Source organism: Urocitellus parryii, chromosome 11 (genome assembly GCF_045843805.1).
Source record: "Urocitellus parryii isolate mUroPar1 chromosome 11, mUroPar1.hap1, whole genome shotgun sequence".
In the NCBI taxonomy this organism is placed as follows: Eukaryota; Metazoa; Chordata; class Mammalia; order Rodentia; family Sciuridae; genus Urocitellus; species Urocitellus parryii.
In genome coordinates this window covers 95,505,959-95,525,750 of record NC_135541.1, presented here as the reverse complement: position 1 = coordinate 95,525,750, position 19,792 = coordinate 95,505,959, and the positions used below count along the sequence as shown (strand labels likewise).

Here is a 19,792-nt window from a genome sequence, read left to right as displayed (position 1 = left end):
AATTTGTGTACAGAATCATAATTGATTTATTGGTGTTAATTCTATATCCTGCTACTATGCTGAGTGCGTTTATGAGTTCTAGAAGTTTTGTGGTGTAGTTTTTGGGTCTTCTACATATAGAATCTTCTTGTCAGAAAAGAGGGATATTTTGAGCTCTTCTTTTTCTATTAGTATCTGTTTAATTTCTTTTTCCAAATTGTGCTGTTTAGAAATTCAATATTCATAAGTTGAATAGAAGTGGTGAAAGAGGGCACACATGTCTTGTTCTAGTTTTTAGAAAGAATGCTTCATTTTTTTCCCATTTGGAATGATGTTAGTCTTGGGTTTGGGGGTATAAAGCTTTTTAAATGTTCAGTTATGTTTCTATTATCCCTAGTTTTACTACAATTTTGAGCATGAATGGATGCTGTATTCTGCCAAATGCTCTTTCTTGAACTATTGAGATAATTATGTGATTTTTAAAGTGTATTAATGAATTAAGTTTTGATTTCCATAGGTTGAAGCAACCTGTATCCCTGGGATGAACCCCACTTGATTATGGTGCACTATGTTACTAAATGTGTTTTTGCATGTAGTTTTTCTCAGTATTTTTTAAGAGTTTATGCATGTGTGTTCATCAGGGATATTTGTCTAAAGCTTTATTTCTTTGATATAACTTTGTCTGGTTTTGGTATCAGGGTGATTCTTCCTTCATAGAATGAGTTTGGAAGTGTTCCATCCTTTTTGATTTCATGGAATAATTTGAGAAGTATTGGTGTTAGTTCTTCTTTAGAGGTTTTGTAGGAATATCCAGAGAATTTATCTAGTCCTGGACTTTTCTTTATTGGTTGGTACAAATACTTATCCATGAAAAATAAGTGGCTTCAAAAATGCTAGAAATCTCTGGGCTCAGTGTTACAAACCTATAATCCCAGAAGCTTTGGAGACAGAGACAGAAGAATAATGAGTTCAAAGCCAGCCTCAGCAATGGCTAGGTGCTAAGCAACATAGTGAGATCCTTTCTTTAAATAAAATACAAAGCAGGAATGGGATGTGGCTCAGTGGTCAGGTATCCATGAGTTCAATCCCCAGTCCCCCCCCCAAAAAAATACAAATGAGAAAAAGAATTATGAATACATATAAAGGTTTATTAATTATTCAGGTCAAAATTAAACAGGAATTGAAAAAATATACTTGAAAAAATAGATCTCAATGCTTTTGTGGTGCCAGTGATTGAACCCATAGCATCATAAAATTGAGGCATATTCTCTGAGAGTGGGCTACATTTAAAGCTGTTGTCTTTCATTTTTACTACTTTTTTCATCAGTATAGGACATGAGAGCATATAGATTGCATGCTGAAGAAGTGTGGAATCTATAAACATCTTACACTTATGAGGAGGATTGAGAAAATTGACATTATATTGTATAACACAGTACTAATTGGACCATACTGCTCTGCTGGGATCAAATAATCTCTTCTCAGTGGAATTTAACAGTCTCAAGAAATCATAATTTGGGATTGGTTTGTGGATCAGCAGTGCAGTGCTTACCTAGCACATGGGAGATGCAGGATAAATACCTCAGCACCACATAAAAACAAATAAAATAAAGGAATTTTGTCCAACTACAACTAAAGAAATATTTTTTTAAAAAGTCATGGTTTATAAAATTGTCATCAAAAGGTCTTTTACATCTACCTTGGCATTGGAAAAAAGATTAGAATGTGAATAGAATGCATGAATTTAAATAATTCTCTTCTTTTGAGTGGTGAATATAAACGCAGTCTATATAATTTTAACAGTAAAATTCTTTTAAAAATCATCACCATCATCATCATCATCAAGTAGTAATCATCATCACCATCATTTTCACCATCATCATCATCATTTATTTCACTGTTGGGGATTGAAGTCAGAGCTCATTCATTCTATGCAATACATTACCACTTAGCATTTTCCTCTGCCCTACCAGTAGATTCTCTCAGAGTAAATGCCACAAGATTCACATTTTTTTGTTTGTTTGTTATATTGTTTTGTTTTGTTTTATAGTTTTTTTTAATCTGTTTTAACTTCCATGTTATTATTGTGAATAGTAACATTGAGGCTTAATGTTTTGCCCTTTAGATTACATGCTTTGAAATAGATAAAAATGTGAGGGAATAAGCTGAAAAACTAGTAACTTTTCCTATGTTTCTTGAGAGTATGTCACCAGCTGTGGCCTTGATCAAGTTACTTAGTGCTCTCTTTACTTAGTGCTCTCTTCCTCAGTTTCTTTATCTTGTTTTCCCTAAAAGACAAACAGGGCTGTCGTAGTTGCAATACGAAGGCTTGTCAAAATTAGTAGCGCCGGGAGACTAGCTGGATCTGGAGGCCTCCAGGGGAACTTCGGTCTCTGCCCAGACCTTCCAGCTAGAGAAGCGGGGCGTCTCAGTCTTCCCATCTTTCAGCTCAATCTTTGGATCCCTCATCCCCTTCCACTGGGTTCCCGACATCGGCGAGGGTCCCTTCATTGCCCACCGGAGCTGTAATCTACTCAAGTCAAAGGCTGTGCAGCAGAAGTGGAAACAACATCGCCAGCTCAGTCCGGAGCCCTCGTGGCGGGCCGCCTCCCTTGGTCGGCGTCCAGCTAGCGGACCTGGCGGCTGGGAGGCGGCCTGCGACCGGCCAATGACTGGGGTACCCCTGTTTTATAGTTTTAATGAAGTGGGGAGGAATTTCTTCTCCTATATGGAGAGATAATGGTTGGCTCATTCTGAAAGCATGAGTGAGTTCATGGCGTATTTAAATATTTTATCTTATCAGCTATTACTACATAACAATTTGCTGCTACCTCTCTAGTGATTCTTTTTACATTTCCCCATGACAATGTGGTATGGATAAAAGTGTATAAACTCTGAAGGTTGTCATCTTTAAACTCTTTTGTCCCTAGGGGAGGTAAAGTTTTGTTTGTACCACACATAAGGTAGAAAAAGTAGCTGGAAGTAAGAGATGAGCATATTTGCTGTCTCCTAAACTGGAGTGTCTTTGTAAGCTTTCTGTCCCTGATCTGTTTACTGCTTTCCTCTAATTTCTGCAGATTTTTTTAATATATATTTCTTGACCATCTGTATTTCTTCTGTGAAGTGCCTGTTGAATTTCTTTGCTCATTTATTAAATTGGTGGTGGTGGGTGATGGTGTCATTATTATTTTTAAGTTGTTGTTGTTGTTGTTATTATTATCATCAGTTCTTTCTCTGTCCTGGAAGTTAATGCTTTTTCTGAGATGCAGGTGGCAAAGTCATTTTTCTTATTTTTCTGGCTCCCTTTTCATATCCTTGGTATTTTTCTTTGTAGTGAAAAAGCTTCTTATTTTGCTGCAGTACCATTTATTGATAATTGATTTTACCTTATGCTGAGAGGCACAGCCTTCTAGCATCCAATGTTGGGAGTTTAAGGTTACAAAGAAACCCCTCCAAAGACAGTTGCAGATAATTATTTTTGCTATATTATGCAGCAAAATAGCTTTTATAGTGGCTTTATGCAAATTTACATATAACAGTCATGATAGGCCAGAGGTGATACACAACATATTTTATTATGGGAGTCCTGACACCAAGAGTCCAGGAAGTGGCTTGTACCAACTGGGGAGTAACTTCTTTTCAAAAGAGCAGGAAAATGGTGCTTGCAGTGTTCAGACAACAGTTCCAAAACATAGTGTTGTATGTTAGGACTTTCCTGCTGCACAATGAGAAAGATAGGCATTCCTCCAAGTAGATTCAAGTTCAAGCCCAACAACAACCTCTTGTGCTTTAGATATGTTATTAAGAAGTCAGTTCCTGAGCTGATATGTTGTAGTTTTCGGCCTACATTTTCTTTCATCAGGTGCAGGGATTATGGTCTAATACCTAAGTCATTGATCCACTTTGAGTTGAGTTTTGTGCATGGTGAGAGGATAAGGGTTCAATGTAATTCTGCTACATATGGATTTACAATTTTCTCAGCACCATTTGTAGAAGAGGCTATCTTCTAACCAGCATATTATATTTGTGACTTTGTCTAGTATGAGGTAATTGTATTTATGTGGGTTTGTCTCTGTCTTCTGTTTCATTGGTTGTCTTACCTATTTTGTTACCAATACCATACTGTTTTGTCTTTATAGCTCTGTAGTACAATTTGAAGTCTGATATTGTGATGCCTCCTGCTTCATTTTTCTTGCTAGGTATTGTTTTGAGTATTCTGGATCTCTTGTTTATCTAAGTGAATTTCATGATTGATTTTTCTGTTTCTGTGAAGAACATCTTTGGGCTCTGGAAGGGAATTGCATTGAAATGTTATAGCACTTTCAGTAGTATTGTCATTTTGACAATATTAATTCTGCCTATCCAATAACATGGAATTTTTTCCATCTCCCATGGTCTTCCTCAATATATTTCTTTAGGGTTCTGTAATTTTTAATTGTAGAGGTCTCTTATTTCTTTTGGTAGATTGTTTCTCAAGTGTTTGTATGCTATTGTGAATAAGATAATTTTCCTAACTTATCTTTTAGCTCATTCTTTATGGGAGTATAGAAACAAAATTTATTTATGAATGTTACTTTTGTATCCTGCAATTTGATAAATTCATTTGTGTTTTAGAAGTTTTCTAGTGATTTTTTTTTGGGAGGGTGGGTGGTCTTCTAATTACAGGATAATCTCTTCAAATGGAGCTAGTTTTAGCCCTTCTTTTCCTATTCATATCCCTTTAATTACATTCCTTTGTCAAATTGCTCTGGCTAGAGATTAAAGAAACTGATTTGTTAAGCTCTGTATATATACAGTAGTGAATTTGGTCTCCTGGTGTTTTATTCTATTATGATCTGATAGATTGCAGGGTATTATCTCTACACTTTGTATTTTCTAAGTGTTGCATTGTGTACTAATAGAAGTAGTGAAAGTGGGCATCCCTGTCTCATTCCAGTTTTTAGAAGAAATTCTCTAGTTTTTCTCCATTTAGAATTATGTTAGCCTTGGGTTTGTCATGTATAGCTTTTACAATGTTAAGGTATGATTCCTTCATTCCTGTTTTTTCTAGTGTTTAAAGCATGAATGGATGTGGCATTATGTCAAAAATAGTTTCTGCATCTATTTTGATAATCATGTGTTCTTATCTCTGTGTCTAATTGTGTGATGAATTACATTTAATGATTCCCATTTGTTGAATCAATGTTGCATTCCTGGGATGAAACACACTTGGTCATGAAGCACTATTTTTTAAAAATATGTTTGTATGAGATTTAGCAGTATTTTATTGAGGATTTTTGCATTAATCCTTATCAAGGATATTAGTCTGAATTTTTCTTTTTTTTGATGTATCTTTGTCTGGATTTGGTATCAGTGTGAGATAGACTTCATTTAGTATATTTGAAGTGTTCCCTCTTTTTCAATTTCATGAAATAATTTGAGGAGGATTGGTATTGGTTCTTCTTTAGAGGTTTGGTAGAAATTGGCTGAGCATCCATCTGCTCCTAGGCTTTTCTTTTTTGCTAGGTTCTTGATGACTTCTTTATTCTCATTATTTGTAATTGATCTGTTTAAATTTTCTATATACTTCTGGTTCAATTTGGGTAGATGATGTCTCCAAAATTTACTGATGTCTTTAAGATTTTCAAGCTTATTGGGGTATACATTTTGAAAAATAGCACTGTTTCAGTAGTGTCTGTGTTGATATTTCCATTTTCACCATAGGATTTGGTACTTTGCATTTTTCTATCTCTGTTAGCTTGGCTAAAATTTATCATTTTTTAAAAATTTTAATTCATTTCTTTTTCAATTTTTACATCTTGATTTTATGAATTTCATTTTTCATTTTTATTATTTTCTTTCTTTTTCTTATTTTAATGTTTTCTCTAGGTCCCTAACATGAAATGTTAGATTATTTTATTCAGTAACTTTCTATTCTTTTACTGTATGTGCTCAATGCTATAAACATTTCTGAACATTTGTCCTTTAAGTCATCTAGTCTATTGGTGATGCTTTGCATTGCATTTTTAATTTGGTTTATTGATTTCTGCATTTTGAGAATTTCTGACTGATTCTCCTTTAGAACTTCTATTTCCTTATTGATATTTTACTTTTTGTTTCTTCTCTGTGATTTTACTTTTTACATTATATTTTATCTAATAGGTCAGTTGACATCTAAACTTTCAAAATTTCTCCTCTGATGTTTTCTTCACTGTGTTTTTTGTGGAATTTGCTGTTGAGTCATTCTGCTTTGTTTGGGATGCTTTGATCCCTTGCTTGTTGATATTTTTTGTGTGTATACTCATGTATCTAAAGGGATCTATAGCAACAGAACTTCTATTCTGTGCATTTCTAGTGATCCTGTAGATATCTGTGGCTCACAGATTGGGGGGGGAGCCAAATAATTGCAACCAGCTATGCATAAAATATATAGAACTAAAATGCATTCTTAATTTTTATTTCAAACAAAGTTAATTGGCACAATAAACAGAAATGTATCAATTTATATCAGTAAAGACAGTAAGTAATCATGAATTATATCTTTCATAAAATAAAAGAATAGGTGTTTCCTATGGCTTCAGTTGTATTAATTGTTGCTTTAGCATTAGTGGTGGTGTGTGGAGTTTTATAAACCAAGAGTGCTGGAAAAAAGTAAAAATAGGGTTCACTATGAGGAAAAAGCAATGGTGATAGAAAAGGATTAGCAGTTTCAAGATGTGAATAAGGCAGATGCAGAGGTGATATAGGATGTATTGTTTATGAGGAAGAAGGAGAAAAAACTAAAAGAAATAAAGAGTAAAGAGAGAATAATGGAATTTGACTGTTTGTAAGAGAAATAAAAACAAATAAATAAACAAACAAAAGGTTTGAAACAGAATACAAAGTCAATCCAAAAAATGCTAATTGACAACTTTAATCCTAAACAACAGAGTAAGGAAAAGTAACTGTTTAAGAATGATGCAAATGAGAAAGCATAAACAAATATGTACATGTACAAGTGTGTAAATGTTCATCATGTAACCATTAATACATATAGAAAAACTAAAAAAAAAAAAAACAGGATTCATACAGAGATTATGTGCTTGCTGTTTGTTCCAAAGTGTCTTTCCATATCTCAGTTTCCATTCTCCATGGGATGGTATGGGGAGCTGTGAGAGGTGCTCTTAGCTCCATCCCCAGTGTAGGTTATACAAGATGTTCTCAGGGGAGGCAGTGAGGTCCAGTCTTTGCCTCAGGTATTTCATTGCATGGGGAGTTACTGAGCATAAATAAATCAAAGCACACCAAGGACTTTACCCCACCCTTCTTCCCAGGGCTGCATTCATGAGCCAGGTAATCCAGTCTTTTACCATTTATGTTTTTCCAGGGTACTGTTCTTTCTGACCTCCGAAGGTCTGCCCCCAAGCACCAAGCTTAATCACTCCTGCTCATTAATATTTTGAAGCCACTGCCACTGATCTTGGTTACTGGTGTGTCAAGGGAAGACAGGAAGACAAGCTGTTTTTGGCCTATCTGACTTGCATTAACCCCAGGGAAAATACTGTCCATGTCAGAAATTCTCCTGATTTTCTAGGCTCAGTTTAGGTATTGTGGTTGATGTCTTCCAGATTTATGTATCACACTGAGCCTCAAAACATGGATCTAAGTTCCCAGTTTAAGTTGGTGCCCCTGCAGTGCAGATATTTAAATATGTCTTCAGCTTCAGCTCCCTGTACATAGCAGGCAGACTGGGGGTGACTTTCATGCCACAGTTTAATGAGTAGAATAGCTTGAGTCTGCCCAGGGCAGGCTTGACCCTCTGGTCCCAGATTCTGCATTCCAAGACTGTCTGTAGCATTTTTTCTTATTATTATTATAATTTTTTAGTTTTAGGTGGACACAGTATCTTTATTTTATTTTTACATGGTGCTGAGGATTGAACCCATGCCTCATGTGTGCTGGACAAACACTCTACCACTGAGCCACAACTCTAGCATGTTGTCTGCAGCACTTTTCAGTCTTTTCTGTCCTCATGTACTAATTTCTCCCACTCACATCAAAACCTAAGCTCCAGTTCTGTTTCTCATCTTTGTCTGATACATCCCAAATTCCCCAGTTTTTAAGGTTCTCTGTCAAATATTGAGTATCAGTGCATGATTTTATCATGCACCTCAGAGAGAAACAGTTTTCTCACTTTCTGAGTCCCATGTGGTAGAGTTGTGAGAAAAGCCACTTCTTGTTAATCCACCATCATGTCTCCCCTTGTTTAACACTTATATCTTTATGCTACTTTATGTGACAATGATAAGGTTTTCTTTCCTTTTTGTAGCTTTTAGTAAGGATTATGCTTATGGGACCAATGATTTACTTTTAAGTATCAAACTTTTATAATTCCCATGTTTATTTCTTGCATTTGATATGTACAAAGTGGGAGACATAGGAGTTAATGCATTCATTACTTACCTTTCAGAAATACAATTAATATTAATTCTAAAAATTTCTCCAAGTAGGGGCCTGGAGGAATGTTTTATAACAAAACTTCAGAGTCATAAACTTTTAATATTTTATATTTCTGTTTTTGATTAAATATATATTTTACTGTTTTTAATAGTGAAAGAAATTTCTAAAGATGACTCATTAAGAAGGTATATATTTATAGATTTTAAGTAAAAAATGTCTATTAACCAAGTGGAGAGTGAAAGTAAAAGGATTTGTTTAGTATTCTAGTCTGGGAAAGACACCACATGCAGTTAACACTTGTTTCCTAAAGTTGTCTTATAAGCACTTTGAAAGTACCTGTGTTATTATATCCTGTTAATTTCTGATAAAGCAACTGTCATTCACACAGTTTGAGTATTGGTCCCATATTTGCCTAATTAGTAAGTTTTAAGCCTGTGTTTAGACTGTAGTCTTACCTGGATGACAACTGCATTGTGTTGTTCTACTGTACAGGTTGATACTGTGATGTATCATCAATTGTGTATCATCAATTTAGAAAGTCAAAGGCAGTTTGTGTTAATTCTGAATTATATTTTACCTGAGAAGCTGGGTTATAATCCAAGATTTTGTCCGGACATTGACAGTTCCACTGGTAACCATATTTTTTTTCTTAATACATCAAAGATTTTTAAAAACATCTCACAGAACTATGGCCACATGGTTTCTAATGAACAAGATCAGGCAAGTGCTGCATAGAAATGATTTTATGGAAGTGAAGATAACATTATTTAGACAATGTTGTATTAATTAATCCTTAGAGGACATTCTAATTTCTCTACTTCCTGATTTTCCATTTAGTTTCTCTTCAATTACTACCCTTATCCATTTTATGAAAAATTTTACTTTTATAGTTTTTTTTCCTTTTTCTATGACTATAATCTTTTATTTAATTTCTATTTGTATTTTCTGTTTGTTCTTTTATGCTTATATTTTATTTTGTCAAGTGAATTTTATATTTTGCTGTTGATAGAATCAAAAGTTCTGAAATTTCAGAATTTTAAGGAATTTTAGCAACCATCTAGTCTTTCATCATGTGTTTGACATGCTGGCCAAATGATAGTTTTGAGTATGAAACTGAATCTTAAATATATTAAAGGGACTTTTCTGAGTACAAACAATGATGACAATGAGATTTGAACTCCAGTTCCTTAATTCTGAGCTCAGTAAAGTTTCTGGTTATCATTTTATGGTGAATTTTTTCATAATAGATTGAAGATTGACTATAGGAACCCAACTAAAGAGAACAACACTAGAATTATTTAAGTGAACACAGTGATAAAGGATCAAAATTTAACTAGTGAAGAAAAGGGCTATTCTAAAGACTAACAATAGTGTGTTGGGTAGGAATAAGGGTATTAAAACACTTGAAAATACAGACACCCTCCCCAACACACACACACACACACACACACACACACACACACACACACACACACACATTGTTTTAGGCAAGATGAAGAACTGGAAATCATCTTTGGTGGCCACTAACAGACACAAGAAGACAAAGTTGCAGCAGCCCTTATATATTGAAGGAAATTTTGTAGGAGAAAATATCAGACTTAAATTTGTCCACTTTTACCATCTCACAGTCTCTTCCCATTCTACCAATAATATTGGGAAAAATCTAGAGTATTTCACTTTAGCAACTGTATACTGTGAGCTAATCCACCTCAGATCTACAACTTTATGAGTCTGTCCAAAATATGTAAACATTTTCATATATTAATCTCACAGAATACAAAGCAGAGAAAGAATTCCCTTCTATTTTAGAACTGGATTTATGCTAAAGAGGTATAAAAAGCCAAAAGAAAAAACCTAAAAATTGTACTTAGAATGTATTCATTTGGTCCTATATGTATTCATTCCTTAATACTTACAAGTTCTTAATCCACAAAATAAGCTAGGTTTATCAAATAGTTATATTTACCAACTAATGATTTTTCTGGAAATTAATATAAGATTTCTGTGGTATTTAATGAATTCATAAGAGTTTTATATTTATTTTTTGGTTTGCTTTAAATGAGGAAATGATGTTTGAAAATTAAAATAATGCTCCAAATAAATATTGGAATAATATTACTTAGTTTTCTGGGGATAGGAATTTTTTACTCTGATGTGGGGGAATTTTTAAAAACTCTGATGTGCTCACATTATACAAGCTGTTCTGATTCTGGATTTGAACTAGTTTTACTGTTCTATTCAGTAAATGACTACATATTGTCCTGCTTACTGAGTTCTGTTTCAAAATGAGCTAACTCAGTGAATTAATTTCAGTATTTGAATATGTCCTCCTTTAATCATATTCTAATATTTTGGCATGTGTTTGCCATTTAGGGCCATGACTTTAGATTAGAATGATAGCTTATCCAACAGACATTTTCTTTGTCTCACTTAGTCATTAAGTCAAGGCTTAGGCTGGATGATGAGGACTGGGTCTCAAGTCTGAGGAGGTCACCTTGCATTTTCTTTCAGAGGAGTCACTTCATCCCTTCCTGTGTGGACTCTGGACAGTGCAGAAACAAGTTGTGGGGTCTGCATCCTTCTCTCCCTATCCCTTTTCATGGGGACTGTGGGTGGGGTCTTTGCACCCGACTGAGGAGACCTGAAATGGTCAATCAGAAGCTGACATGAGAATGAATGCCAATCATGACACTTGTGGCCAGCTGAAGAAGTCACCCTTGAAACTCACATCAGCACTGACCAACCTGAGGCCAACACCATGCCCCTGAACTCTGCTCAGCCAACCTGCTGTCTGCAGCTGAAATTTGTATGGCCTCCTACCTCTGGTTTCCCTTATTGGTATTGTTCTCACCTTTCCTGCCCACAACTGCCCCCTGGCCCTCACCCATTCGTGGACAGGTGAACCTGGCCTGGGAGCACCCCCTCAGTAAACTTTCTTTTGGTGCCTCCTTTTTGTTCCGTGGTTCCTAATCTTGCATATCCTTTCTGTTTTACACAAGTCTCATTTGAAATGCAAGAAGATCGATCAATCTGCATTTAGTAAACATATACACATTTTAAAGAAATGCAAACAATTATATGGAAATATTGCTTACTACAATAAAGTCTTACTTTCAGGGGATGAAGCGCTCATTATGGGATGGTATGGTTAAGTGAAGTCTTACTTTTCTACAAAGGACCTTTCCATTTCTATCCTTAGTTTCTCTAGCAAGAGCTGAGAGATCTCAGTGTGTTTAAGGCCATGTGTGCTCATCTCCTTGATTTGTAGGTATCAGCAGTGTCTGATAAGGAGACACTTAGCATCATAATCCAGAGGTTGGAGTTTCTGGCAGACTCTTGAATCATTAGATCTCAACCTTAGGTGAGGACATGTTACCATAGCAGACAGAGTTATAGGAATCCCTTTTTATCATGCCATAAGCCTAAATAAAAGACCATGAGATTTTAGTCACAATAGCTCAGCAAGAAAAATCTCATGTGTACCTTGGGGGCATCACTTGATTTTTTGGTCTCTACCTTTCAAATAAATGACAGGTATTTATTTACTGAATGGCTCCTATGGTTTATTGGGTTCTTGGATATATGAGACTGTTCAGGATAGAACCCTTGCCCTTGACAAGCATGTATTTCATTTATGAAAAGTAGTTCATATCTATGCAAGTAAATTATAAAAGATTTCATTGAAAGCTGGGTTGCATGAAGATGATGTCACAGGAAATTACTTACATTTCTTTGGGGAGTTAAAAGCTGAATGGTGGAAAAGGGGGAGACCTTGAGGCAGAGGGAAAAATAGGCAGTCAGGGGCCAAGAGGAAGAGAGTCTGGCATGTTATGGACAATATCTCTTCAATTTCAGTTCCTTGTTGGGAACCCCAGCATCCTTTCTAGTTCTTCCTGGCTCCTCTGTGTTTTATTATAGATAACCTTCCTCCAAACTGAATGCACTACCTACAACCAAGAATTCATCCAAAGGAGGCTGAGGATGAGCAATGCCATAGAAACATCTGTTGTGTTCTTTCCATGTCCACCACTGACCATTTCTCTCCAACACCAACTGAGGTCTGAGTTATTCTCCCACTCAACGTCACAGACTAAAGCCTTGTGGGTAGTGTCATTATATTTAGTGATGCTGAATCTAAGTCCTTGTTATAACCTTAAGTAAATCACTTTGCTTCTCAGATTCCCAGCCTCATCAATGGAAGTGTGACTGCTAGTCTATGATAGTTAAGAGTTGTTTATTGTTAAACTCTTCTAATACAAAGATGATAGACAATGTAGTGTGTAATAAGAACTGGGGATAATGATTTTTTTAAACATTTGAAAACAATGTTCCCGCCTTACTCTTGTGAGGGTAACAAAGCATATATAGAAATTACAACACATCCATGGGAAGGTAAAAGTACCACAGAAGAGAAATTTCTGAAGCAGAATCTGGGTAGAAATATACTTTATTCTCTGACTGTAATACTAGGAATGGGAAGATTATCTACATCTGTTAGACTTCAAAGAACAGGGTATTTGGAACTTAAATTTAAAATATAAGAATATATATCTACATCTGTTTGGAATTAGTAATGTAAAATCCCATGGCATAGGCAGGAGAAAATGGTGGGATATGTTTAAGAATATTTCCCTATCCATTTTGACCAGATGTTAGAAATAAAATGAAATAGGGGGAATGAAACTGAAAATATAATTTGTAAGACTAAATTTTATTTTGTAGGAATGAGGGATCACTGAAACTTTATATTAAGATGTGACATATTAAGGTGTCTTTTAGGAATATATTCATGTTTCTGTTCATAGGAAAATTTATAAGCCAGGAAGAAATTTTGATCAACAAAGTTTTGAGATCTGGCTCAAACATCTGACAATAAAACATGTTAATGCACATGGACAGTATACTGATATGTGGACAATAAGACTATAATTCCTAAAAATAGATAAATCATTGTATATTATGATAATATATCATATCTATTATGGTACAATTAGATACTAAAGAGGGTCTTTCTTTACAACTTAAAATAATTAAATTTAAGATATACACTACAAATTGTAGATAATAATGCATAACTATTCAAGTCCAACTGCTATCCAGAATATTACTCCAGAGTTACCAGCTCTGTTTTGTAATTCATGAGCCCAAAGTGCAGATTTACTTCCCTAAAGTCGTCATCAATTTTTCTGGCTCAAGGTTCTAGCTATTTACTACTTCATATAAGGATTGTGCAATTTCATATCACATTCTATACATTTCATATTTTTCATAAATATTATTCTGAATATTAATTATAGTAAATTAAAGTTACACATAGCAACATTTATTAATCATACAAAATTTTATACTGAGCCTTAGTCACCCATTTAACGTAAAGATATACAACATGCTTTTTATATCCTGGGTTTACCACCTCCTAAGTATATAACCTTGGTTAATTTATTTAACCACTTTATTTTCCTCATTTTTAAAATGGAATTTTATTACCTATCTAACAAAACTAAATGGGTTAATGGTAAAATTCTTCTAACAGCCTTAGCACTAAGTAGTTGTTTTAAAACTAGCTATATATCAGGCTCTTTTTCTTCAAGGGTCAATTATATTTTGTAAATAAATCTCAAGATTTCAGACATTGATTTAGGGATTAAGGATGCCAAGGCACACATTATAGTAAAAATAATCCTTTTTTTCAACAGAAGTCTGTAGGAACCAAACAGAAGGGAAAGTTAGCAATTAACAAATCAATTTTGACTATGTCCACAGTTAACTTAGATCATACAAACTAAAGAGGGTTTATGTTGGGGCTTGACTGGCTGTCCACTTTAACAAATTAACCAGATAATTGACATCTCTTATCTTGACAGTGTATTGTAAGCGTACAGTCAGGTTCTACTCTCAAATGCCATGCAGCATTTACAATCTAAAGTGAATTTGAAACAATATGTGCAGTAGCTTTCCCTTTCATTAACCCAGTGACATTCCTATCATTAACCTCATTTAAAAAAGAAATTCCATAGAGATTTGGTAGAATTAAAGGAAAATGCAGTCTATGTACTTTTCCCCTCCATAATTAGTAACGTAGAGACAGCATGTTGTAATTTGAATGAAAGTCAGCATACATTCAATGTCTTCCTAGCTCCATTAACGAACTAAATGTGCAAATTTACCCATATCATTCTAATGCATGTCATTTCTCTCATTGGCAAAATGGAAGGTTGTTGAGTGATCAGAAACTCACCCAACAAGGAAAGTTTCACAAACAAGCACTGTTTTAGTATCTTTTGTTTTTAGCAAAATATCTAACACATAATAAGAAATGATCAATATTCACAAAATCCAATCTAATGCTTCATCTGTAAAAATATGATTTGTATCCATCTATTAAAGTGTTGGTATTTTAAAAAGGCTTCTTAAATACTCAATGTACTTTCTAGGAGGAAACCAAGAAATAATAAAAAAAAATAATGGTCAAGGTTGCTAATTTATTCTATCTCTGGGAAATTAGACATGACAGACAAAGAACAAAATGGTAAAACAGAATAACGGAGGAAATAAAACTGACTCTCATTGAGATATCTTCAAAGAAATAGATATGCCTGCACTGAAATAGACCAATGTGCATCTGAATCTTATCTTTCAATTTTGTATGTATGCATACAGATCAGGTACAGCCTAGCTAACTTCCCATTTCTCACCATGCAATTACCTGAAAAACACATGTAATTGAATATATTAAGAATTCTGCAGATGCAACTTATATACCAGCATGAAAATTGCATTTTACCCAATTGTGAAATATTAATTAATTTAGCAATAATAGTTACATATGTTAATAACTTTAAAAGTGCTCACATTCTTTTTACACATTTTCTTTGCAAAATATGTGTACCAAAAATAATACTACAAAAGAACCAAATGCAAGTCATACATGAGAATATACAAGAAATAATTCAATTTTTTAAATTGACAATTAATAATGGTCTCAGATTATTCTATACAGAAGGCATTTATTCTTCTACTTGATATAATTTAGCATAGTTCATCATTGAGGCAACTATTCTCCTTGTATAATTTCTAGGCCTCACAGTAATTTCATTAGTTAAACAAGTAAACCCATTTTAGAGATGAGGATATAAATCTAACAGGTTTATGAACTGTACTTTTTATAGCCAGGAGGTCATTTAGACCTACACTTTCAAGGAAGAACAGAGTTCAACAACAGTGAGTGCCTGTACTAAAACTAGTAGGCTACAACTAATTGATTCCTATCCCAGTGGTAGGTTTTTTATATTATATGAATCTAATTTTCTTTAGGAAATATAAAAGAAATAATTTAAATACTTCATGCAGTCACAGTCTAAAATTATTAAAGGTGAAATATATAGTTCACAACTTCCTAGTAAATAATAATGGTAAATACCCTGAAGAATAAGGCCATGATTGTTTGTAATAAATGATTTAAATAATCAAATTGTTATTCTTTTGATGTTACAGGACTGATAAGATTGAACAATCCATTTTTAGGATATTGATTTTGAGAAGGAAATGGGTATAAATCACTTGAATTTTCAATTACTATTACTTTAATTAGCAAATTGAATAATCTCCTGTCTCCATTAAGATAAAAGGTGAGAAACAGTGTATAATCTAGCCATGAGTCTATTGAGAAAAATGATTGTTAATTTTCTTTCAGGATTAAAATCCTGTTTTCATAACATTTTTAAAGAAAAATAGCATTACATACATAGTTAAAGAGGAGAGTTGACCAGTTTGGGATTGATCAAGGAGTTTGATGGTAACCCGTGCTATAATCATTAACAGATTTAATTAGCTTTTTGTTGATTTGATTACATTTTATTTAAATTTTATTTGCCACCTATTCAATTGGTAGCAGGAGTGCAGTAAAATCTGAATTTATCTGTTCAATTATATTCTGGATTTCTACTACCCCAAAGCTATAAAACCACCAAGATGAAATGTTTAGAGTCCAGCTAAAACTATATTTTGTGACATGAGGCCTCAAAAATATGACTGGATCTTTTGTTATTCCTTCAGTATAAATTTCCAGGACATTCAACTGTAAATGTTATACAATGACTAACATTAAAATACTAGAATTACAAAAGTTATAGTTTACTATTTTTTATTTAGATTAGAAAAAATGAAATATCATACCTCTAGCCTGGAACACATCACAGTAGACAAAGATTAACTTGTACTCAGATAAGTAAGGTTCAAAATCAGGCCTATTAAGAGCAATCAAATAACTTTAGATTTTACTAATCAAATAGATCATAAAACAGACATAAAATTTGGTGTAGTTTAAAAGAAGTTAAATGGCAGCAATCTTTTATATTAAAGAAACAGATGTTCAGTAGTGAATACAAATGAGGACAAAATGACACATTGCAATAACAGGCAAGATCATTTAGAGCTACACCTAGCAGAAACAAAACAATTCTACAAAATCCAAGAAAATTTGGAATTTTTTAGTTATGCATTTCATTCTGTCAAGATTAATACTGTAATTCAATGCCAATGTCTCGGCTTGGTACTGAATCACTAGCCACTCACAGCTTTGTAGATTCAAACAGCAATTCTTTATTCCCGAACTCACACCAGCCTCCACACACGTTCAGGGGAAATCCAAAATCTCCAATATGCTGCCGCCCCCAAACACCTACTCCACAAGGCTTTTTTCCAAATCCCATTTGAATCTCATGAGAACTCAACAGGAACAAGCAGCAGGAACACCCTAATCCCAACAGCAATAATCTTCAACCTCCAACTTCCCTAAAACCCCTATTGTCTTAAACCGGGAACACCCTAAACTCAAAGAGCAGGGAAACTTCCTCAAACCTGATCAGCTCTAAACCCGGATCCGCCCTGGTCTTTGAGCAAGGTCACCTTAATAAAGCATACATGCAATGTCCCATCGAATGTCCTCTAAGCAGCATGGGGTACGCTGGCAAGGAAAATTCCATGTATCATTCCTACTTGGCAATGGCCCTCAGCATCTCCCCCCTTCTGATTAATTAAACAACAAGCAATGTGGCTTAAGGACTTTAAAAAGCATTCATTGGGCATAAACTTTCTTAGTTTGTGGAGTACAATATTATTATTCCTGTGGTCATTTTCAGCTATTACATAATAGTTTTATGTTCATATTCTCAAAAATCCTAATAAATTATTATTTCAGCTTCAAAAGTTTATTTCGTCAATTTTTACTGACATTTTAGCCTTTTTTTTTGACTCTCTGCTATACTCTTCTCCAAACTCCAGGTTATGATTGCAAGTCTGATTATTTACTTTCAAATTATTTTTGGTGGTCCTCAAATCTATCCCTATTCCTTGTTCTACCTCATTAAACTGGCTCACTTTCTCACTAGATATACAGAATTCTGAACATCTTTAATGTTCATGCCCTGTCTGCTTTACTATAAGAGCATTTGTATACATATATAAAGCATCTCACACTTAAAGAATCACACTCGTGAAAACTACGATAAAAAGAACAGTCTACTAATTATTCTATTCAATGCATAATTTGCATATTATGTTATACAGCACTATATAATGAAAAGTGATAAACACACAATACCAGCCATTTGGCATTTAATGAATCCTTTCTTCTTGTTTTATTAAATGAACATAAAACTACCTCTATTTCTTAAAAAATATTTTAAAGTACCTATAGTATAATATATGCACAATTCTTACATTTTCAGAATTAAATAATAGGGATTGAGTAAGTGGAATAAATTTACAGATTCCACTTTATTTGAACAGCATATTAATGAGAATATAAAAATTCTAGGGGAATGGTAATACTTGGTTTCAACTTTCTAAAATAGTACCAACATTAAAATATAATAATGGCAGAAAAATTAGAAACTGAAAGAATATACTGCCATTTTAAAATTTTTAGTAGAAAAAGTTTGGCTGAAATATAGCTTTAAAATATGAAACATAACTTTAGTAAAATTTAAGGAGAATTATTATATGTATAAAATTTATATGATAACATAAGTATCTACATAAATATAAAAATCAGCTTCATAATTGGGAGGACTTGCATATGATTACTTAGATTTCTATATAGAATTAAAAATTGGTGAAATAGAAGGGTAAACCTACAAGTGTCTCAGGGTAGAGGTTTGTGAATAAAGGAAAATATAAAATAAATAAGCAATCAAAGTACAAGGGAAAAAAAAAAGCCTGCTCTGTTAAGAATTTTTTCTAAAGCTCAGCTACTTGACTGGGACCTCATTTTCCAGTTTCTTCTAGCCTGCCCATACTTTAACACTGACCTATGTAAATGCAATGCACATATATACACAGACACACACAAAGTCAACACCTTGTATTTCAAGCATTAAACTCCTATTATTTCAATAGGCAGAAAATATGTACAAGGAAACAGAAATAAATATTTCTACTTTGAGGTACAGTCTTAGCAAAAATATGTATATGAGTAATATGTAAAAAGATGAAATACAGTAATAATCTACCATTCAAATACTCTTGCAAGCTACATGCCTCAGTTTAAAGGTGAAACTATATTTATATTTGAAGTGAATATTTTGCCAAGCACAGACTGTGGCATATATTAATAGTGTCTGGAATATTTAAAAGTTCACAGATTTTCTGGTTAGAATTGGTTGATATTTTATAATAAAAAGTTTTATATATGTTCAGCTATATACATTTAAAAATATATGTTCTATATAGAATAACCCACATATAATATTCAAGCATAGGTTATATTTTTACAAATTATTTGGGCAAATATACTTTATTTTTGAGTAGTATTTATTTAAAGATACTCCAGTCCTTCAATCAGAACTCCCATTGTGATGAGATTTTATAAACAGTATGACAAACCACTTAAAGGTAGAAACAGCAAACAGGTGTACAGCTTGTGCCTAATAGACCTTCCCTTAGTGTCTCAGTCTGATAATCTTTTTTGCATACTGTCTTGACCCGGTTATTCATGACTTTTTGCATAATGAGAGAAAGTTTTCCGACATGTTAGGTATGACATACAAAATCTGCAGCTAGTCAACCATCCTGGAAAGTCCTGTTGATTTTTTAAGTAGATATAGCAGTCAAATTATAATTTGATCCAGCATGATTAAAATGGTGAACCTATTTAGTGAATTCCTAAAAGCAAAAAACACTTTAAAATATTTCAGTGAATCGTCACATGCATAAAACTACCTTATACTTGCATAAATTGTCTAAATGAGCAATTAACACACTTCAGCACTGTTTTAAAAAGTTCCCTAGGGTTGGGGATGTGGCTCAAGCGGTAGCGTGCTCGCCTCGCATGCGTGCTGCCCGCGTTTGATCCTCAGCACCACATACCAACAAGGATGTTGTGTCAGCCGAGAAC

General features: G+C 33.8%; 1 protein-coding gene across 1 annotated transcript in view; it reads right to left on the bottom strand.

Moving 5' to 3' along the window:
- Positions 1-2,334: 2,334 nt before the first annotated feature.
- The window catches only part of LOC144249336 (solute carrier family 23 member 2-like), a 90,565-nt gene continuing 73,107 nt past the window's right edge, over positions 2,335-19,792 (bottom strand). Inside the window, exon 10 of the mRNA XM_077791584.1 lies at positions 2,335-2,662. Within this exon, the coding sequence (XP_077647710.1) occupies positions 2,335-2,662 (328 nt within the window). The remainder of the gene's footprint in view (positions 2,663-19,792) is intronic.